Raw genomic sequence first — 23,558 nt, 5'->3', positions numbered from 1 at the left:
TCACCCGATATTTGGCGGCGCAACTATGGGCTTTCTATTGTATGCTCAGGAACTTCTAAAGGTATACCTTGCAGCTGAAAACTGAAAGAGGCCTTTTCAATGCGATTGGCATTCTTAACATACTTCACGTTCTTTCAGGCGTCTATCTATGCCCTTATCTAACTGTTTTCCCAGCCATGTGGGTTACTGGGTGGTTCGTAGTCTAATGGGTGGGGCATTGGGCTCCTGTGCTGAGAGAAGTGTTCGAAACCAACATTTGGACCAACCTGCGTCACTGAGTATGTGCAGCTCTTCGGTGAACCTCTTTCACGCCGACCTGAGTCACTGGCTAGTGCCGCTCTTCAATCAATATATATATATATATATATATATATATATATATATATATATATATATATATATATATATATATATATATATATATATATATATATATATATAAACGAGAAGAAAGGGGGTTAACCGAGGGGCCCGATTTTTATTAGTCATATCATGAGAAGCCAACAAGCACTGACACCAAGGACAACATAGGGGCAATTACTTGTGCTTAATAAATGAAATGAAGAAACGATAAATTACTGGAAATTAAAGTGGATAAAAAAATAACTTGCCGCAGGTGGGAACCGAACCCACAACCTTCGCATTTCGCGTGCGATGCTCTACCAATTGAGCTACCGCGGCGCTGTTTCCCCATCCACTTTCCTGGGTATTTATGTGTACTAGTACATATAAAATATAATAAGTACTGTATATATATTTGAAATTGCTCCGGTGCTGGCGCAATGGAACCCGCGTCATATCTGTACAGATATTTCAAACGCGCCATGCGCGCACTTCGCGGTGACTCCGCTAGATGACGCAGCGTGTCCAAAGGGATGCGCGAGACTGTAGCCCGGCTGCACACACGCCTCATACATGACGCGCCTCTGCGTCAGCAATACGGTGTGTTGCTACATTGTTTCAGTGCTATTCGCGTTAACGTAGGTATTCATAGTGAGATAAGTTCTGCAGAATTCTTTTCCTTCTCTCTCTTTCTCTCTCTCTCTCAACAGTTTCAGGTAGCATTTGCACAATGATAGAAAAAAAGCACCTTATTAAGTGACTTGAGCCGGCGCTCGCCGTAAAGTGTTCGAGTGCTTCTCAAGAACGATAAGCGCCCGAAAGAAATGTGATGTAAACGTCTTCCAGGGTAATCTGGTCGTAGGAATCTTGCAGCCAACACGTGGATGTTCCTGTCTGTCGGAAAGATACCGTTTCCTCTCACACTGTACACGCTCCCGAAGAACCTGCAGGTCCGCGAGAGAAGAAATGGACATAATCATCACTGCTCTATCATAACAGCTAGTGGCCTTCTCTCTTCAGAGTCGGAATTTGTGTTCACTCCGAAGGCTGCAAAGGCTGGAAAGCACCTGTCCAGCCACTTGAACTATGCGCTCGATGTAAATCATTGCGCAACACAATGGAAGAAGTGAACCCACGACGTGTGATGGCCAACTGATACCAAGACCAAGCAGTCGGACGTCTACTTTCAGCTAGCTTCACTAAAACACCTAACGCAAGTTATTCGAACTAACACAACACAAGTAACTAAGAACAGAATCAGTCATAAGTGTTTCAAGATAAGTGCGAGAGATTTTAAATGTCATTTTCGTCTTTGATCTTGCTTTTGGTGCCCTATATGTCTTGGCGTGCACAATTGTACAGATAGCGCCTGCAGGGTGTAGGGAACTAAGGAAAGCACCAGGTTCCCAGGCTGCAACGGTGCCAAGCCCAGTACAAAAAATAAACAAAAACAAAAAACCGTGACTTTGACCGTGCGTATACACATACACGAGCGTCACCCCCTTTGTGTCGCTGTGCCGTGTGCTCGCGCCCTAATTGGCAGTGCTTAAATCTTCACTGAGGGTCCTAGCGCCTCCTCGCCGCCGCGGAAGGTGGACTGTGTACCGTCAGGTTGTTCGAGCACTGCTTTAACGTACCGCGTAACCCTAATTAGGTTTACGAGCCGTCCTTTTATGCCAAGAAGCATTTCACTCGCTCGCTCGCTCACTGAAATTGGTTGGTCACAGGGCTGCAACGGTTGGCAAATCTGAAAGCTTTAGGGATTGTTTGTCGTCTGGAAATCTCACAGCACCAGACAAGCTGTAAAAGGTGTACATTTGCTTCCTCGCTCGTTGTTTCTTTTACTTTTGAGTCGCGCCGCTTTGACGTTCCAGGTATGTAGTGACGAATTGAACTTTGCTTTTTTTTTTCGTCAGTTAGACTGTTGCGAGTCTGGCCGATTTAATTCGCTCGTGAAATGTCTGCTCAGGGTACGAAAAACTGCCGCGGTGGCTCGGTGCCTATGGTGCTCTGTTGCATGGGCACGAGGTCGGGGGCGCGATTCCCGACTCCAGCTTTGTCATTCTGATGGGGGCGGAATGCAATAACGCTCGTGTATCGTGCATTGATTGCACGTTTAAGAAGCCCTCGCGCGGTGGAAATTAATTCGGAGAACTTTGCTATACGGCATCTCGTAGCCCGCAATATGGTTTCGGACATTATATAAATTCCAGAATTCAATTATAAGTGAGATTATAAGCGCACTTCGAGGCGTATACCTGCCTTCACGTTCAGATTTCTTTTTAAGTTTTTCCCTTCTGTTCGTCGTGGATGGAATTTTAATGAGGGGTAGGGCAGTACGGAGGAAAGAAAGGTTGCCACGCAGGCGGAGCCAGCGCACATAGAACTAAAGTCACCAGAAAAGAAGGAAAGGCGCCGGCGTCTCCGGACCTCGCTGATTGGTCGCAGAGGCGCCGACGTCACGGCAGAGATTGGCGAACTTCGTGGGCCGGTAAGGGGCGACCCAGCGCGTTGCTGCGATGGCTGTGCCAGAAGCAAGGAACGGGGCCCGTATTCGACATAAAGCTTCTTTACACCGTATGTTCCTATGAGCAAATTCCAGCCAATCCTGATACCGTGCATATCATTAGCGAAGGCGACCGGCCAACGGCGAAAAAGAACTTGCGAACAAACAGCTTTTGTGATTCCAGTTCCAGAAGTCGGAAAGGCGGAACGAGAGGCCTCTCCGACAGCCGACAAATGAGACATATTGATCCAAGGACCTTTAGAAATAAAATCGGCCTGTTCCGAGAGCTATGTATTCGCTTACTGCGACAATCACCTTCGATGGTTTTCGAATAATTGTTTCTTGCGTGATACATGTAGGCTATCAATGCCGCATTCGAACCTAGTGCATGCAAGCTCTTTCTTCCTACTTGCGAAATTTCAGCTTTGTTCGGCAGGGTTACATTGTGGACCATTCCATGGTGTAACCGTCAGCTGGTTCCTTGACCAACTAGACTTTCGCACTTTTGCCTTCCGCTGACGTACGCCGCGCGCACGTTCGAGTGGTTACGAGCACTTGTATAGACATTGTCATGTTACTGCGGCCGCGTACTGCCTCCGATTTAAATGCGCCTGACCAGCACGTACAATGGGTTTTATGCGCCTCGTACACGGGTAATAGTTGCCTGCTGCTTGTCTGCGCAGCCGCCCTGCATGGCATTACGTGCCTCGTGCAGTCGCAGTGAACATAATGGATGGAGCGCTTTCGAAACGTTTCCTCTCGATCAAAACCGCGACCGTTGTAAGGAACGTGGATGGCCGGTGGTCTTTGTTCTGCCCGCTTCCTCGCCTTTCTTTTCCTCTTTCTTTTATTATTCGCCGGGATCACACGGGCTCTCCGTGTCCACCTATCAAAGCCCTGAAATCAGCAGACAATTAAGCGCCCTGTGGAGCTTAATTTTAGTGCCTTGGTTGCCGTGCTACTCCGCCTCGATTTCTATCTCCCCCCCCCCCCCCACCTTTCCCCGCCTCGAGTGACCACCTGGAACAGAAGTGCGCACCAGTGACGCTGAGTGTGCCGTACTCGACAAGCGTGCAGTTGCAGCACGGAATTCAATCGACGCGCGTTAAAATTTGCAGCAGCACCTATTTCAGCAGTTATCACGCTGAGCCTTCCGCGACGCTTTCCGAAATGCGACATTGAAAAATTGCGCGGAAAAAAGCGCTGGCGCCGGTCCTGCAAGCTTCGTTTGGCGCCTTCCAGACGACAACGTTACTGTCGGGCTATAGTTGGTTGTCGACACGAAGCAGTTCGCGGCGACAAACTTGAAGAACAGGAGAGGCTATTGAGGAGCTCATAACTGCACCAAAAACTAACGCACTGAATGAAACTTGGCTGTGAAAGTATCAGCGCGCGTAGAACAGAGGAGGAGAAAGTGGATGCGTAGAACACACCGCGGCACGAGCAGTTGACGCGTGGCTACGACGCTGAGTCCAGTGCGACGGGCGATGCGTCGGAGCGATATGGCCGCGTGGCCGACTTTTGGAACCTCTTGGCATCTGACGGAACACTTTCGAAACTCTTCCGCGTACTGCGGTTGGAAGACTCGTTTCTCGCTGCAAGACGCAAGACAACCAGCAAAAGCCTCTGGCCTAGGAGCCGCGAACATTTGCGGCCGTTTTCGTACGGCCACAGCCTTCGCCGCAACCGACAGCACCCTAAAACCGCTGGCTTCTTTCATCTCCATTTTGTCGCATTTGGGTGAGTGCAATTATGCGAGGAATAAGCAGTCGAAGGGAAATTGGATGGTGCTCTTCACAGTGGAAGAGTGGTGCCGTTGCATTAGTTGAGAACGGAAGGAACCGCTGAAATCTGCAGCATTTCTTTTTTTTTCTTTTTTTTTATAGTCCTAGACTCACGCATCTCGGGCACGTCAGACTAGATGTGCGGGGAAGCGTACTTGGAACCAGTAAATACATAAACTCGGTTCCGCTCCTTCCTCGCTGTTCACCGTATTGAGTGATGTTTGGCAAAAAATAAATAAAGAACGTGTGAGAACCTGCCTGCCCCCCCCCCCCCCCTCCGCCTTTCTCCCGAGTATAATGCATTGTTCTTAAAGTAGGCAGTTGTAATTGCAACGCCGCCTAAAAGCTCGTATGCGCTACAGCGCTACTTTTTTCGTACGTGCCGGCACCGGCGTCGCCTCTTCGCGACATCACGCTCTGAGGCCCGTCGATACAGGAGCTCTCGATAATTGTGACGTGGGCGCAAAAGTAAAAAGAAAGAAAGAAAGAAAGACGCGAGCCCGAGCAGCATCTATACCGTGTATCGGCCTCGTTATCGGCTGTTCCATGTCGTTCGTTGGCGGGCTGGCCAGTCTCTTTTGTCGCAGTTACCTCGAGTCCCGTCCATCGTATCGACGTTCTCCTCCACCAGATGGGCCTGCAAGTTCGACGCGTGCGAACCCATGTCGTCGCCGTCCCCTCTCCGTAAACCCCAGCGCCTTTTTTTTTTTTTTCATTTCCTGCTGCACAAGAACACTCGCCGTATCTCATTGTCCTTCCTTTGCGTCGCCGTGGTGTCGAGCGCGTGGACGTCGGAGGCTAGATGAAAAAAAAAAAAAAGTAAACAAGGGAAAGACAAGGGCTTCAGGCGCCAGGTGACATAGGCGCGAAGGTCAGCGAAATAACGCGCAGGACCGCGAATGACGCGAAGGTCAAGGTGACGGGAACAACACCACCAAGCGGAATACACGAATATGGACGAGTCTTCCTGGCTGCTTCGTGATACGGCGTGTGTGTGGGTCGGGAGCGAAGTAAACAAACGGCTGGGCATCGTGGGGCGCCTTCGAAGAAGGCTCTCGGTGGCGCTGTGTATAACTTACTCTCTCTCCTTCGACCCTCTCATTATTTTTTTTTTTATAGGAGGAATATAATTTGTGCAGGGGCGACGATGTTGGTAACGATTGTCGTCGCCTTCGTCCCTTTGCCGCGCGCTCATTGGACGGCTCGCTGATATACGCGCGGGCCCAGCCCTCGCTGCTGCTGTTCGCTTTTTTTCTTTTTTTTTTTAACAGCCCCCTTCCGCGCTTCTTGTCTTGTGCGTCAGTGACGAACGACACAGCTTGCGCGGGCGCGCGACCTTTATAGGAACGGATGGGAGGCTCGGGTCTTCCTGCTCGGTGTCGCCGATTGTGTTCGCTGCGAAAAAAAAAAAAAAAAAAGAAAGAAGAAAGGGGGAACGTAACGAACGTTCAATTTCTTTCCTTTCTTTCTTTCGTTTCTTTTCATATCTCGTTCTCCGTTTCCCTTCTTTCGAATAAAGGGAAAATGAGACATCCACCCGTTCGTAGCTATGGCTACAAAGGAAACCCATACGGGTTCCTCGAAAGAAAAGCCTCAAAGTTGAAGAAAAATTCATCCTGGTCCTGGTCCGCGCCGGAGTTGACTCTGCTCTTGTATAGCGTACACGCGTTGTGCACAATATCAAAAACGATACATCATCGACAAAAAGCCGGATAATAATAAAAAAAAAAGCAAGAACTACGTCAAACTACTACGTCAAACTCTTCCCTTCTTTCGCCGGTCGCGCGTCCGCTGCGTAAGTCCGGAGTAAAAGTGCGGGGTCAAGGCACCGAATCGCGACCTCGGCGCATTTCGACGGCGGCAGAATAAGAATTACGAAAAAAAAAAAGGAATATGACAGTGACGTCTTGCGCTATTCATTTTTTGTTAGATGTACAAGATAGTGGAATGATCTTCCGCCTATGATTGTATCCATTGTGTCGAATGATGATTTTCACCACGCTTTGTGTAATTAGTTTCTTTATTGGTCTCAAACATGATGCTTATTTTATGTATCCCCCTGGCTGATAATGCCTGCAAAGGCGAAGCAGGTATCAAATAAGTAAATAAAATAAAAGCAATATTTCGTGTACGTCAATTTAGATGCACGTTAAACAGCCTCATGGGGTCAAAATTAATCCGTAGCCCCTCATTATACGGCGCGCCTCCTAATCAGATCGTGGCGAAGAGGACGGAAGCATTAAGCGGTCAGGAGTCGAAGCTAGCAAAAGACGTTTAGGGTACCCGTGAAAACAAAACAAAACAAAAAGAAACTGACAGTCACTTCAGTATCTTTATATGATTTTGAATGCGAAATCATTAGGGCTTGCCTAAATTCATGCCTCAAAATAAAGCTCCACGTTACCCCGTTTTGCTCTAATTAGTACCAACCTTAATCCACTTTTAATTCGCCTTAATACAATTTCGGGTGGGAGACACGACGTCCGTGCGACGCCGTGGCTGTCAACCGTGGGGTTTCGCAGTGCGACCCACAGCAGGGCTAGCGTCGAGAACGTGACGTCATCGCTTCGTCACGTGGGTCTTCTTGCCATCCGATGTGAACGCCGGACGCTCGCCGGGCTTCCCGCTTCGTGGGGCATAGAAGGCTTTCGCCTGAAAAAAGACAAAAAAAGCAAGGAAGGGATTGATATGACGGGCTCCGTTACACGCGTATAGGTAATACCCCTGTCACACGGCAGATCTAATGTCACTTCCAGCGACTGAAATTTGTTGAGGGGGCACGTTAAAGATCCCCTTGTGGTCAAAACTAATCCGGAGTACCCCCACTACGGCGTACCCCATGATCGGATCGTAGTTTTTAAACACGTGATACCCCAGAGTTAAGTATGCGCTTACTTCGGCGGGCGGTAGTGTTTCAGTGGTCCCCATTACCGTATCTTTCATTTCATACAGCATGTACTACGAGTGCAAGACACGTGTGCGAAGAATATACATTTCTCGCTTACAATAACTGTTCTCTACTCTCGTGCACATCTTTCTTTTTCTGCTCTCTCTCTGTCTCTCTCTCTCTCTCTTTCTTTTTCTTTGCGCGCGTTGCTGTCGCCGGCGTGAGCAGCTTTGGACCGGGTCGCCACCGTCGGTGTGGGCGGATGTGTGCTACGAAGACAAGAGCAGCGAACGATGAAGGCGGTGAGGGGAGCAATGGCGGCGGGGGGGGGGGGGGTGAGGGTAACGGACGGGTTATGTGGGGCCCACACACGTACGCGCGCGCGCGGCGCGCAATGGCTGCATCCACCGGAACCGCACTGACGGAAAGCAGGAAATGGGATGTCGGTAACCGCGGGGCAGGTGCGGGGTTCGTGCAGTCGCGTCGCCTGCGACTCCGTCGTGCGAGCTGACTCCATATACATCCCCCCCCCTCCCCCAACGCACACACAATTTTTTTTAAAGCAGCAGTACGAAGAAAAATAGGGGGAAATATATTGCGTCCCCTTTCGTCCTAGCTGCGCGGATGAGCTGGAAGCATACCTGTGTCCTCCGCCGTAACCAGCAATATAGGCTTCGCCCTCGTTCACCGTGGCGCATAGAATAGGTAAAGTTACACGGTGTATCTCACGGTCGCTTCAATAACCGAATCTGTGGGCCGATTCAGAGAGCTCTCCTCTTGTAGGAACTGTATTCTGTTCTTTCCTTTTTTTCATTATCCGGCTTTTTGTCGATGATGTATCGTTTTTGATGTTGTGCACAACGCGTGTACGCTATACAAGAGCAGAGTCAACTCCGGCGCAGATGTTTCCGAGTACGTACGGTCGGGAAATTGAAATAACGCTGTAACAGTCAAGCGTGGTGGACGTTCTGTGCACCTGCGTAAACTTTGCGGCTTCTTCGTCCAGGCGAAAGTATCCGCCTGTGCGCCTGAGTGACCTGCGGGAATGTTCGTGTTGTTGTAATCCACGTATAGCCCCTTCGGAGAAAATCTAAACGTGTTCGCATCGAAGCGATGTTATCTGAATCGCTCTTTCTCCGTCATCGCAGTTCTCCGTCGTTTCCCCCTATCTATCTATCTATCTATCTATCTATCTATCTATCTATCTATCTATCTATCTATCTATCTATCTATCTATCTATCTATCTATCTATCTATCTATCTATCTATCTATCTATCTATCTATCTATCTATCTATCTATCTATCTATCTATCTATCTATCTATCTATCTATCTATCTATCTATCTATCTATCTATCTATCTATCTATCTATCTATCTATCTATCTATCTATCTATCTATCTATCTATCTATCTATCTATCTATCTATCTATCTATCTATCTATCTATCTATCTATCTATCTATCTATCTATCTATCTCCCCTGTATGTGATTGCGTTGCTGATGAAGGCATTAGACAAACTTGACTGTATGTCTTACCATTGTTAACCTCCATATTCTTTTCCTTCTTGTGTATCTCGATCTTCACTAACTTGCAAATGGATGTGTCCGGAGTCGATCGTCACCGTAGACGTCCTGTTGTAGCGCGTTCAGTAGGTCCACTTTTCTATCGCTGTAGTAGTGCCTACTGGAGAATGGATGGTGGGATGAGTAGTTTAGGCTTTAGTTTTGCCTTAGCCGTCGAAAGCGACTTTTTAACCGAGTGTCCTTAGGCCGCACGATTGAGGGTCGTCTGCGACGCGCGTACTTAGCCAAAGCGAGCGACTTACGATGTGTGCACACGGTACCCGCCAGGTGGCGATACAGGCACTTGTGGTATAGAGTGATGACGGAGCGCATCGAAGCACCCTATATCCTGGGCCTTTCTGCTCCTACCGTCTATCTAATCCACTTCGCAGGACCTGCGTATGTACTACAAAGACGCTACGTACACACTTCAAGTCTGTTTCCGTGAGGAGGAGCGAGTAAATGTTTGTTATACGCTGTTGGAACAAACGGGGGAAATGGACGGGGAACATTGCCAGGAGTGGGTCTTTTGGTTGTACACGCAAGCTATATCGCTGTCAGCGGCATAACTGTTGGCTAGAGTTTGCTTCCTCGCTGAAATTTCTGAAGTAGGAAAAAATGGAGCTTTCGATTTGCTCGTTGGTGCGAGCACAGGCAACGTCTTTTGCATAGAGGAAGCCAAGGGCGAGGAGAAATCTTCGCGCAACGCACTTATAGGACCAAGCTTACACTGGATCAGCGGAATTAATCTGAATTTACAAGTGCATGCCTCCGTGTACTCTGCATGGACCCTGATTTTTTACAGCTGCGTATTCCGTCCGCCCTCGCACAGCCTGACTGCACCCTTCCAAGCCCGTCTATGGCTTAGGTTAGCGTTTTCTATTGCGCACTCCTTTGTCGTCGGAATGGCCGGCAGCTCAGTTTGCGACCTTTGCGTTGATGATGATGATTGCGCTCCTTCTTTTGCGAGTACCCATGATTCAGCCCGCAATGAGCAGCGCTCTCCTCCACACTAGACTATAGTTGGACAAGCGCCTCTCGCAGAAAGCGAAATTTTTGGACACTGGGATATATACGGACGAGCGGTTATAATAGCTCTTATGCGTTACTTAAGAGATATATATGTACCGAATTGTGTGACGAATTGAGAGTGCTGACTGTGTGGCGTTGTACATCTCAGTGGGTAATTGACATTGTGTATTACTGTCTGGCGCCTTCACAGAGAGTGTGGCAGCGCCCACACATACAGTTCTGTATTCTTTGCTTCTTCTTTTTTTTCTCCCTCTCACCTTTCGTATACCCCCTTTTTCCATTGCCCCATTACAGAGTAGCCAACTGGAGACATACTCTGCTTAACCCCTGTGTCTTTCCTTTGCGTTTCTCTCTCTCTCTCCCTCCCTCCTTTAAAACCGTGGCAGTCGACTGAACACGTGATCTTGGCCGGAATAAGTCATTTTTTTATTCCACACCCGCCATTAGCCATTCGTGATAGGTAAAGATGGCTCGGAGTTCTCGCCAAGTGGGTGCAGAGCCCGCCCATATGGGCTTGGCCCGAGTCATTTTGACCTATCACGAAAGGCTAATGACGGATGTGGAACAAAAACTGACCGAAGTGGCTTGAAGTTATTTCGGTGCATGTCTCGGTGACCTTTAGTGCCTCCCACCGCCGGCATATCAGCGCGCGCTCTTCCGAAAAGACAACGTGCGGGCGACAGCGGCTGCCGCAGTCGCAGGGTGCAACGAAGGCAATGAATGTGTACGTTGCCATAGAAACGACTGAAGTTGCCCGACTGTGCATCGGGAAAAACCTTGCACAGTGTGTTTGGTAAGGTAGGCGAACAAGCGTGCAAGGATTGAAAGCTACCGGGAACCGGGCACACTGGGTCCATGCAGTCCGCCGATCGACGACAGGGTCACGTGCTGGGCCTACTGACTCTGATGGAGAGAAAAGCGAAAGGGACGGATGGCTTCGCGGAGAGTTACCTTGCGGCTGCGTGACGTAATGCCTCCTCGCAGTTGAATACCTTCCTCTATGGTGACTTCGCAGTTTGGAAGACCCCAGAACAGCCTCGAATTCGTTCGCGCGAGAATTCCCGAGAGCAGCTTCTGACGCAGTGCTCTCATAGCAGGATCAACGTCATTCTGTGTGGATTAGTTCGGCGGCTATGACGTTTAGTGGGCATTTGTCGAATAAGGCAGCATGTGCCCGTCGCTTACGAAAAGACGCCCCCCCCCCCCCCGGCCCTCCCCCCTCGCTCTGGACGTTGTACGGCACGCAACTGCGGCACATTATGTATACGTGCAAAAGTTGGAGCAGTATTCCTTCATGTGATTACTCAAAATACGGCGCGTGTACTTGGTGGACGATGGAAAGTCTCGTAAGACACGCCCACTACACGCGCGCGCGCGCACACACACGCACGCACACGCACACACACACACACACACACACACACACACACACACACACACACACACACACACACACACACACACACACACACACACACACACACAGCTTTTGGCCATAGCTTATTACATAGCCCCCTACCTAAGTAATATTGTAAATAACAGATGGGGTGACCCTTCCAATTGGTACTCGGACATGCGCCGCGCAACCTATTTACACCGCACCGGGGCCGGTGTGATGTAAGCATTTCTTTCCTTCGATTCCTTTCCTGTTGTATGGTGCGCTGCTTAATTGCCAGTAGATCCCCGCGATAATGCAGGCGTCGCGCGACTCCGACCACTGACGCGAAGAGAAATGGAACTGTACTGGAATCGTTACATTAACCCGGTGCCCTACGTGTGCGTGCCGATCGCCGCTCGTTGTGCGTGGCCGCACAAAAGAAAGCACGTGGCAATGGAGGATGCTCGTCGCCTCCCGAGCGCGGTGCGTTTGGTGGCGAGAGAGGGAGGGAGATGTAGGGGGGAGGGGGAGGGGTGCCTGGGCGGCGCTCAGTGCGCACAGCGGGGCGTGCGTGCGTGCGTGCGCACGACACCTGTGCGCTCGCCGGAAGTGCCGAACATCCCCTCTCCTTTCGCTTTCCTCCTCTTCCTCCTCCTCTTCCTTCGCTCCCCCGCTGAGCCGCAGGCGCGACCTTCTTTCTCAGCGCGGCGGGAGGATGCGCCGCTCGCGCGGTCGCGGTGCAATCCTTTCGGCGGCAAAAGAAGTAACCGTTTTGACGCCCTCGTTTGCGGACAAGCGCCAGCTCCGGTTTATGCGTCACTTCTGCAAATGACGGGGGAGGGGTGGCAGGTGTGTGCGTGATGTGCGTGTGTGGGGGGGGGGGGGAGGGTTTGCACAGCAGGCGTGTCCGAGAAAAAGAAACCGACGTATCGTTGGGCTTGTTGGTGGTGGCCATCAGAATCTGCATATGTTGAGCGCGGGAGACACAACACCAATGTGAAAAAAGGCAACAACAGAGCGACGAGAAAAGAACTAGCGCTTCTGAATTGTAGTCCGTCGTTTCTTGTAGTGTTGCTGTCGCGCTCAACAAGTTCAATTCTGCGAAGAACGTACTTTGGGCAGAACGATGCTGCGTGTTCTTTGACTCAAGAGCCATGTTGTGAACTGCCAATTGAACGTCCCCCTTCCCCCTTCTTTATTTTTCAACGGGAATGGTTTCTACGTTGTCCACATGGTCGCATCACGTCACGCACCTACAGAGCTTAATCCATTTCTCTAGGAGACTACATAAAAAAAGCCTCAAGAGTCTCTTTTATTCTCGACACCTTTTCTTTATAATTGGTTCGCTGGTACGTAACACGCAACGCGTACACTTTCGGTGTGGAAAGCCGTTCGTGAACCGCGAAGTTATGACGACAAAACGAGCGCGATAAGATGCACACGGAAGAGATGTTGTGCTTCCGAGAAACGGACACGGATCCTGTTGGAGGTGGATTTTCGATATACACCAGTCACGTGACGGATGAAAAGTGCTGAAGCCGTAGATCCACGCGCATAGAGATTCAAGGGCACCATAATATTTCTAGTATACGCCGACAAGTAGCGCGCCGCATGCCGGCCTTCGTATGATATATATATATATATATATATATATATATATATATATATATATATATATATATATATATATATATATCGGCGAACATTCACTGACAAAAAGATTAGATTGCGTGTGGCAGCTACCACAATACTAGTCCGTGAGCTAGCTTACGCAAAGAGGCTGACCTTACTTGCACAACAAATTGAATTGCACAATCCACTAATTAACACAATTTCTCTAAGTTCCTTAATTTCTGTACGGCACACAATGCGATTTACAAATTATAGCGGATGAGACTGAAAATAATCGTGTGGATTTACTAGATACGAGCCGTCAAACTTGCCGTAAGGATGCACTGTCGTTCCACATACTCTCTTTACAAAACGTTGTCCCATGCATGGAAGCACAAAGCTAACTAGAACGCCAATGCATCTCTCCGCAAAGTGCGGGAATTGATGAATTGATGCCTTGAAACTGGTGTCATCCAAAGAATTCCTTCCAAGTGGATCCACCTTGCGAACTCCTCGGATACGATTTATAATTAGTGAATGTTTGTTAATTGGTTCAATTCAATTTTTCAATTCAGTTCATTTCAATCTTTTGTGCAAGTGATGTCCGCGTCTTCGCGTAGACCTGTGATGGACTAGAATCGTGCTATCTATCTGCCACAGGAAATTTCTAAAGACTTCGAATGTGTTCGCGGAAATCCCCGGTATATAGTAGCACATACACGGGTATAGGTTCGAGGGGATTCGAACCTTGGGATCACGCGTGCGTCGGCTGCGAAACTGGCGCGTGTTTGCCGGGCCTCCTCCTCCAGCTATTCTTCTTGTAACAACGTCGCTGTGCGCGGGGACTCCGCCAGCCGGCCGCGGCCGGCGACCGGAAGTTACGCATCTTTGTCGTCGTAGTCTCGCCGCGCAAGGCGCAGCTAGCTAGCAGCGGCTGTAGCAGCAGCAGCAGCAGCAGCAAGACATCCCTACACCGCAAGGTGCGTCGATCCACGGCGCGGCGAAGGAGTTGGGAACTCGCGCGCTCCGTGTGTTCGGTGAAGTTGAAAAGCACGTGGCTGCTGCGGCGAAGGCGGCGGTCTCCCCGCACACTTCGCCGACGTCCCTCTCCGTCTGTTCCGCCGGCTGCGTCACCGCTATACCGTTCTTTTATCAACTCCTGGACGGGTGTCGTCTGGACTGTAGGAAAGCGCGACATCTTGAGGAGAACCCCGAGATTGGTTCTCTGGCGGCTTTTCTCGACACTCTGCTCGCTTGGAAACAATGAGCGACCTCCTTTCCGGACGGGCCGTCGTCTGTCTCGGTTGCAACGACTCCCCTTTGATTCTTACAGGGGTGTACCCGAGTGTCATCGTGTACTTCGTTGTACGTGTTCATTGCTAGAGGTTGGACAACAAGGTGCCTTCCTCCCGAACAGGATCGCCTCTTTCGGGACTTCGACGCTGGATCCGTGGTAGGGGCCACTCGTTGGCTTACCTCGAATTCCACCCGGCCCATCCTTGCGTCTTGTACGGAGCTGCGACCTCGTTTGAAGCAGAAGACGCGGAGTTAGAGCCGCGGCGCTTGGTCGTCGCGCGGAAGCGGTGCTGGTGTCGCGCCCGAAGCAGCTGTCGCCGTCCATGCCCGGAATGTGCGATTGCCGGGAGAGGCGGACGTCGCAGCAACGCGGCTCCACTCCCCCCTCGAGCCTCAGGGCCAACATCGGGGAGCCCGGCCCGCCACTGGCTGCTGCTCCTGCTTCTGCCGGCTGCGGCACCTCGAGCTACGATTGCTGCTTGTGCCGCGCTGGGGCCCGTTCCGGCGCGACCCAACGACGTTGCGGATTCTTCGGGATTCGACCCGTGGGCTTCGGCATGTACGGTGAGCGCTGTGTATTCAACTGTGTATAGGGGGCGTCGCGCGCGTTGAGAGTATGAACTGCAGCGCACGTCTCTCGTAATTTGTTTGGCGTGTATGTTCGGCACCGTAGTGCGGTAAAAGGCGTCCGATGAAGGCGGCTTCGTAGTCCCTTTGATGCCTGAGAAGAAACAAAAAGGTATACGATGGGAAAACTGACGGCACCACTGGCTCAGGCTTGTCGATACGAGTCCGTGGAGCATTGCGCTGAGATCGGTGACGGTTAGCGCGGATAAATTGAAGACGCGTCACGTTGTCCCTTCCCAACCAAGAGGATATTGCGAGTGAAGAGTATACACCGAGTAAAACGCAGCATTGTAACGGCTTTCACGCGCGATTGTCCACGAAACGAGGCTTTAACAGGATGTGTGTCTCATTAGTTTGGGGATTGGTTGGACACATTTAGTTAGGTTGTCCGTGCGCCGTCTCTCTGGCTCTTTGGTTTGGGTTCTTAGTAGGGGTGTTCGAATACGAAAATTTCTGAATGGGGTTGAATGCGAACATTGGTGGGGGGGGGGGGGGGATAAACGACCACCAAATATCGAATTAAACGTGGAGTACTCTACAATTTCTCAAACAACATAAAATCTGACTTCCGCGCGGAGTCTTTATGGTAACGAAAATGAAATCAGGCTTGCATACAATGACACCTTCAAGTAACACCGTTCAAATTTACGCGTGCGTACGACTCGAGAGCTTGTAAGTTGTAGTTACTTTCAATTGTCCGTAGCACCAATGAAACGAAAGAACAGCTTGCTACCAGGCACACGTAACATTCGATGAAATAGTAAAATATGAACCTACGGTACTGCACATTGCTTTAAAAGGACGCAGACATGGTGAGACTGGGCAAGCAGTAAATCGAAACAAAATCGTTTACACGCTGCTTAAACGCGAGCCATTTTAACTGAACCACCGAAAATTATTAAGCAGGGGCTACCTGCCCCACAACCGCGCAACTGTGCCCCCGCAGCAGATCGATTCGGAACAGTCATCGCATCCATCGTTCTGTGATCCATAATTTAAAATTAGTAAGCTTCCGTATAGACACCAGGGCTAGACTTTGCCTAAGCAACTTTTTTTTTTTTTTTGCTCGACGTTCCGTAATGGAATCGACGCGAGCATCATCGCGCGCGCGAATGGTTCTTCCGTGATTCGCGTCACCCCGACGCCATAGAGTTACTATACTGACTCTAGAGGACAAGCTACCCATAGGGCCCATGCATTAAAATCGGGAACCTCAAGAGCGCCGCCATGTTGCTACGCGCCGAGGTTGCCAGCTCCTGAGACGCTTGCTAGACTTGGTGACAGTAGTCAGTTTTAATCCGGCAACAGTAGCAGCGTAGCAGCATGGCGTCTCGCTTGAAGTGTTGTGATGTGTACGTGCAGCCGTGTGTTTGGGCTTCATAAGTCGGTTCTTTATTCTATGTTGCGGGATGGTGTGGGTGTGGTCTATGTTGGCCGTAGAGCTGGCAGTTATGCAACCGAGGGATGATCCTGTTCAAGCTTGTGGCGGTATGCGGTTTTCAGCGGTCACGCCTGTTGCAGGAGTGTCACTCGACGACGTTACGAGCTCGAAGCTGTGGTCAGATTCCTCGTTGGCGTTCCGTAATTATCTTCGCACGGGCGCGGTATGTTGCAAAAGCCGCTTTCGCGATCTATCGTCGTGACGATAGATCGGGTTTTTTATTATTATAAGTAATGATCCAGCTGTAAGGCACATGTAACCGACAAACGGAAGTCTCAGGAGAGCACCTGAGATGGTAGTAGAGCAGGCGGCGCAGGAACTCCAGGGCACCCGAGGGACAGTGGGGGGATCAAAGCTCGAAGCAGAACGGTACGTAGGTTGGGGCCGCCGAGGCAGGTGTGTGCCAGGGAGTGTTCGCACGGACAGCTCCCCTGGCACGCGCAGCCGTGCCTCGCAAGGTCGAGATACTTTAAAGGCACCTGCGCCCATGGTCTTTCTTTTGCCTCGGCGCAGTGAGCACGATTAACGAGAATAATGTGGAGGGCATCCGGTGCAGTCGCGAATGCATCATGACAAATGTAGCTCGCGTCGCCTGGCGTCTGTAGTAATATCAGAGTTGGTTGTATGAACTTTATGCATAATACGTTTTGTTACGGTACCTCAACGGAATGGGTCTAGAGGACGGTGTTGGTACATTTTTTCGTACCGCCCTAATCCTATACCCCCACTACAAACACACACATACCCCCCTTTTTTTTATGTATACATACAATTCCTTGCCATGACGGATCATAGCCTCCTTTATTTTTGAAAAATAGAGGAGGCTATGAACCGATTGACCAGTTCAAGTTGTCAACTTGTCAGTAACTGTCGTAGGAATCACTGTAATAAACATAATTCCACGATCGGATTGTTTACTTTCATTTTTTGTTGTAACACTGAGGACTACATAGAACTTTATTTTGTATATGTGAGAGAAGTATGTGGATATCACGAGCTTAAGCCAATGTGCGATACACAGACAAAGCAGCTGCTACAACATGAACTGCATTGAGGGCCACACAACACATACGTAATTAAAGGTGCAAAATATAGGGGGAAGCTTCAAAATACGCTCTGTAGCACTGCAAAGTATAACATACATTGTATGTGTACAACAAATGTTCAAAAATACAATGCATCAATGTACCATTTGCCTTCAAGTTTATTATGAAGTTCAAGTTTACTGAAGTTTATTATGAGCATATGTACAACAGGGATCAACTAACACACCCGCAGTCGAGGTGGCTGTTCGAGGTGTGCTGGCTGCCTCAGTGTAAGAAAAAGAAATTGGGTAAATGTCGACACCAGTGCCACTGCTTCTTGCCTCTGACCTGCACGTGCCTCTGCGGCATCTTTGTGCACAAGTGTGCTGGCGTGGTGAGGCGTAGGAGTCATCCGAGAGAAAGAGTATTGTTTACATGGAGGAGTGGCTGTTCACATTGCCTGTCACTTTCCCTCAAATGTTTCCTTGGCGACTAGGGTGACACACCCGCAGTCAAGGTGGCTGTTCGAGGCGTGCTGGCTGCCTAAACGAAATAAAAAGAAATTAGATGAATGTCGATACCAGTGCTATTGCTTATTGCCTCTTACCTGCATTTGCCTCCACGGCCTCTTGGTTTGCGGAGTCTGTATGAGGGAGCTGCTGTGGCTAGGCGTAGGCATTGTCTAAGCAAAAAGAAAAGGCCATTTAAATGGGGAATTATGGAAATAAATGCAGTTATGTCTGCTTCTTGCACTCTTCTTGCCTAAAAGTTTTCAAACATAGTGTCCAGAACACACCAGCACTTTGACTGCTTCTGCTTTTTACCTGCAGGTGTTGTTGCGAGATCCTTAGTATGGCTGCGTGCAGCATTGTAACACTTGGTGGAGGCATTTGAAGTGGTAGCCAAAAATATAAAGAATCATCCTTGTCTGCACGAATGCTTTCAATTTCTAAATGCAGTGGTAACTATCACTATTGGTGCAAGGCCCCCCCCCACATCTATGCGGCAAGTGCCATAGCTCGAAACTGAATTGTTCCTTTATGTTTCACAAGGCATCTGATATGTCCACATTAGATGTGATGTGTTTGTTTTTATTTATCCCAGTGTGGAGAGAGCATCATTAAATGGCTGAAGTACTATAGCGCCAAACAGACGACACAAGAAGAGACACGGACGAGCGCTTATGTCCGTGTCTCTTCTTTTTGTGTCGTCTGTTTGGCGCTATAGTACTTCAGTAATATGCACCAACTAGCCCAACAAAAAGTTCTGCTGAAATATCATTAAATGTTTTGTTTATTTTTGCGTGTCTTGTTTTTTGGTTTATTTCTGAATTTATCATGATGCTAAAGTGACTTATGTAATGGCAATCAGCTTTTGTTTTGCAGAAAAACAATGCATTTCCTGACCCATTGTTTGACATCCCCTCACTCGCATAATTTTGCAGAGTATTCTACCTATATTGACTTGCTTGACCTCCACTAAAGGGTCTTGCATTTTTAAATACGACTCTTTCCTTAAAATAATTCGACACTTCTCATAATTTCTGTACCTTGGGCTTCTGATACTCTGCATTCACTATTTTTGCTTGTTTCTGACTAGAAATGTATTCTTTAATTTAGAGCTTAAATTTTACCTTTGGAACACACGGAAGGGCTTGCCATTGCATATCTGCATAAAAGGGAAACATGTTTCATTAAACATTTGCAAAATCCCATTGAAGATTGATGAATGCAGCTTGCAGTGTGATATGACTGAATGAGCCATAAAAGTAACTCATCTCACTTGGTAAATGAAAGCACATATTAGTGTGATGCACAAGATACGTTACACTAACGTGGTGGGTTCTCTTGCTTATAAAGCAAAATAATCGGTGCGCGAGAAAAAAATTATTTTTGCATAACCCTTGTACACACTGACTTAAGGAAAATGAGCTGGAGCTGTCCACATGTCCACATTTTACCTGCGAGTATGGTCAACAAAAATGTGTCCCAGCTGCTTAGTGGTATTCCGGATTATGTCAGTATTGCATATGTGCCTGTTGTCGAAAATAATTGAATTTTGAAAGTGCTCGCAGGGATCTGATGTGCATATCTGCAGTTTATGGGTACATGTAAAAGACTCAGCATCAAGTGCAAGTGAACGGTCCCACAGGCCCGAAGTCGATCATGCAAATAGATTCGCTGCACAAATTTGTGACCAGAAAAGATATGCCACATGAAATGGCATGCAAGGAAGTGTTGAAAATATTGCACAGTTAATAAAACGCCTAAGCTATTAATATGTGGCTTGATGCACTCGTTATGCAAAACGGAGGTGAGGCGTGCAGACAGGAAACAAGAGTAGAGTATTTACAAGCAAACAACACGCGCGCCGCCCACTTCTCTACTCTTGTGTCCTGTCTGCACGCCTCACCTCTGTTTTGCATAATGAATCCTTACGAACTAGCTCAGCTTTCTGTCGTTCTAAGTCTCGATGCACTCTATTTCGTCCGCATTAGGCACTCGCCTCTTGATTACTTCGTGGCACAGAAATACTCGGTCATCAGGCTGTTTTTCTGCTGTGGCCTTTGTAGAAGCATGATTGTTCAAAGTGCAACAATTAAACAGATTCTTTGAGTTGCTTGTGGCTTCGCCAGTACAATTCCGGTGCGCTGGTCCGCCTGTCCAGCAATTTCCTGCTGAAGGGAAACCTGCAAATAAAAACACCGCTCCGCATGCAGAAAAATGCTCTACTGTGACGCTTCTCGAACGATTGTGATGTACCACAAGAGCTGCCTACTCGCGTGATATTCTCAACAAGGAGATAAATTCGTTTACTTACATGTGAAGGTATATGCCAGACCACTTCGGGGCTTCGGTGGCACATAAGGCACGAGTGTGTCATAGCGTCCGATGTCGACGCGCGATCGCATGTCAAACGAAACTACTACGCATCCAAAAAACAGATTCGAAACCGAAATTCGCGTCATCCTTTATTGCATGAATGCGTACATCGTGATTTACATAAGTCACGGACTTAGCGATCGCTTTCTGTAAACTTAATATTAACGTACCACCTTCATAAAGCCATCAGGTATGCGTTTTTAGGTGACAAAGCATAAGGTGACCTGTACTTGTTCTCAGCTCTTTCAATAGTAATTGCGCTGGCCACATTGACCAGTAGCAACAGGGCGGCGCCCTAGAGGTTCCCACTTTTCCGGCCCAGCTTTTCCTCTAGAGTTGTTCTACTAACTCTATGCCCGACGCGGTATAGCTCATAGTGGCGATGGCGCTAACCTTACGCTGCCGAGCGCGAGGTCGCCGGCTCGAGTCCCGACCACGGCGGCCGCATTTAGACGGACGCGGAATTGCAAAACACGCCCGCGTATACATAGGTTTAGGTGGGCAAAAAAAAAAAAAAAAAGAAAGAAATAAAGAAATAAACAAGAAAAAGAAAATTCAAGGTACCCAAATTAATAATGCGAGGTTCAACACCCCTTTCCCTCATGATCGGATCGTGTTTCGGGCAGGCGGAACCCCAGAGTGTGACATTAATTCCGCGTCCAGCGTCGGCGTGGTCTGTCGACGAAGCTTGCATGCGCGCGTTGAAAATGCCACCGGAGGCGACCGCTCTTTTCGGGGGGACAAGCGCGGATGAGCGATGCGCCTGCGGGGTTCGCATAATGCATTGAGAAGCGAGGCCGCGATGCTCTTCTTCGGAGTGATGATGGATCGCGCCCGAGCTACGCGGCAAATGGCACGGAGCATATATACAAGAACCGAAGGGGGTGTGTGTATCTTTATGTCTCTCTCTCTGTTTGTGTCTCCGTTCTTTCTTCTTTCTTTTTTCTTTGTGGTTTCTTATCTTCCTTCCCCATCCTTCCTGTTCCAGTTGCTGTATGTATATATATATATATATATATATATATATATATAGAGAGAGAGAGAGAGAGAGAGAGAGAGAGAGAGTTCAAGACGAGGAACGAAACGTTCGACTTTCAAGTATAGCGCGCCGGTACTTTGTATTTCTGACGATGGTGCGCGCACGCAAGTGTTATTGCGAAGAGAAAAAGTGAAAAACAAAAAATAAAGGTCTCTAGGGCCGCCGAGTTTACGCTATTGTTTTCTTTTTTCTTTTTTTTTAATTTTAAATTTCGAGCGAAGCGGTTAAGCGCGCCGTCTCTGAACTTGCACTTCCCCGAATGACGGATCGGCATCGAAGGAAGGCGCGCGGCCGTCGTCATTCGAGAAACGAGGAAGGGTCGACGATATCCTCGCTTCTTCATCTCTTTTTATTTTTTTACCCCGCGCTATATACGAATAACAAAGCAGCGCCGGGTCTCACGCTCGCGAGCGGATTTCGGTAACAACCCGTGTCAACGGGAAATTCGTTCACTTCGAGGACCATCGTTCGCGCGCGTGGGAAACCACGCATGTGGCGCCCATCAGGTGCGTGACCCTCAGCGTGCGCAAGCTACTAAAGCTCGTTCCGTTGTGGCGCGTGGCGCGGACTCGGGGTTTTAGTATCGCCGACGTACGCGCGATCCATTGGCAATGCCGTGGAGTCGAGGAACGCGCCATCTTCGTCGGCCGTCGTTGTACACTTTTCTGTATACTGGCGCGGTTCTTCTGTACGTATATGCCATGCGATCGATGTGAGTTGCGCAACCGGCGTAGTCGAATAATTTTGACCACCTTGGCTATTCTTGAAGGTGCACCCAATGTATGTAGGTGCACCCGCGACTTCGGGCTCAGCAGTGCAACGTAAAGGAGAGAAACTTCGCCTTGAATTTGCTCCGATTCGTCCGATTTCGTCAGGCCGGCCGATGTTAGTGGAAAGCGGTAATAGGACACCGCATATTCTCGCCAGGATATTCCTGATTCGAGGGTCAACAGAAAAAAAAAACATACATATATATATATATATATATATATATATATATATATATATATATATATATATATATATATATATATATATATATATATATATATATATATATATATATATATATATTGGTGCCTGGTAATGATAGAGACTGATGTCTTGGGTGTTCTAGGCTTGCAGGACACAGTATCGGAAGCTTATTTGATGCCACATACTGCCCATATCGCAGCAAAGGCCGCGTCCATATATATATACCTATTATATATATATATATACACACACGTTTTCTGTAGTCCGTACTCTTCTCTATTACACGGCCAAAGCGCGTGCTCTGCAACAACACTGACCTTTACGCCGTTGCGTGCCGACGCCTGCCGGAAGTTCAGCGTCGACAACCCTCCCCCCTCCCCCCCCCCCCTTTCTGTACATGCCGCACTGTTTGCGATTGGATTTTGCTCTCCATAGCGCTTGCTTCCTTCGCTAAAGGTCTTTGGAAAAGGTCGTGCTCGGAGGCAGAAATAATATAAACGAAATACGTTGCTGGAAAGAAGAGCAGAAAGAAATACTAAAAAAGGAGAGAAGCAGTTTGTGACAGCGTTCAAAATGACCGCAGCACAATAAACGCAGCGAAGCGGGCGATACACGTGGACGACGATGTCCACGCCATCGAGAAGGCGGAGAAAGTGCTGGAAAACAAAGCGCCCGCGAAATATTTTGTTGCCCCCTGATTATTGTTGAACGATAGGGTTTGTGACGTTTAGAGGCGGCACATTGCCGATCGTGCCAATCGGACGCGGCCGTCTCGATATCTTCGAATCTCGGAGGCCATAGACGGACGAAACTGACCTTGTGCGCGCGACACCAGGCGGCGCGCCTAAGAAAACTATGAAAAAGAACAATAAAGAGAGGAGGAGGAGGAAGGAAAGTGAGGGAGCTTAACCAGACTGAATTTGGTTTGTTACCCTACAAATGGGGAGGGGGATCGGGTGTGAAAGTGAGAAGACGTGAGTCTATATCGTACTTTCAGATGCGCTAAGCTGGGTGCAGCGTCTCTACAGTCAAGCACTCAAGTGTGTTGCCTTCAGGTACTGAAGAAGCGCTCGGATGGCTTTCTGGGCTAATGAACTGCGAGGCCGGGCTCCCAAGATCTTCGCTTCTGTAAATGGCCTATCGTCCAGTCTATAAAAGGCACACTGG

General features: G+C 48.8%; 1 protein-coding gene, 1 long non-coding RNA gene and 1 other non-coding gene across 9 annotated transcripts in view; 1 reads left to right on the top strand and 2 right to left on the bottom strand.

Annotated features, from left to right (window-relative positions):
• Nucleotides 1-23,558, top strand: part of aop (anterior open) — a 184,417-nt gene that overhangs the window by 20,187 nt on the left and 140,672 nt on the right. For 4 of the 7 annotated variants that reach the window (XM_065441426.2, XM_065441427.2, XM_065441425.2 and 1 more), the window contains exon 2: nucleotides 14,524-14,966. The exons of the other annotated variants lie outside the window; for them this stretch is intronic. In XM_065441426.2, the coding sequence (XP_065297498.1) occupies nucleotides 14,726-14,966 (241 nt within the window). In that variant the 5' untranslated portion in view covers nucleotides 14,524-14,725. The remainder of the gene's footprint in view (nucleotides 1-14,523; nucleotides 14,967-23,558) is intronic. 7 annotated transcript variants of the gene reach the window in all.
• On the bottom strand, nucleotides 609-681 carry TRNAS-CGA (transfer RNA serine (anticodon CGA)). Its single transcript has one exon. It is a non-coding gene; the product is annotated as a tRNA-Ser (tRNA).
• On the bottom strand, nucleotides 17,657-18,644 carry LOC139057909 (uncharacterized). Its single transcript, XR_011513087.1, has 2 exons — nucleotides 18,103-18,644; nucleotides 17,657-18,038 (listed from the first exon to the last, which is right to left on the bottom strand). It is a non-coding gene; the product is annotated as an uncharacterized lncRNA (long non-coding RNA).

This window comes from Dermacentor albipictus, chromosome 3, assembly GCF_038994185.2.
Source record: "Dermacentor albipictus isolate Rhodes 1998 colony chromosome 3, USDA_Dalb.pri_finalv2, whole genome shotgun sequence".
Classification (NCBI taxonomy): domain Eukaryota; kingdom Metazoa; phylum Arthropoda; class Arachnida; order Ixodida; family Ixodidae; genus Dermacentor; species Dermacentor albipictus.
Note: the sequence above shows the minus strand (reverse complement) of the source record. Positions and strands in the feature narration are given on the sequence as shown.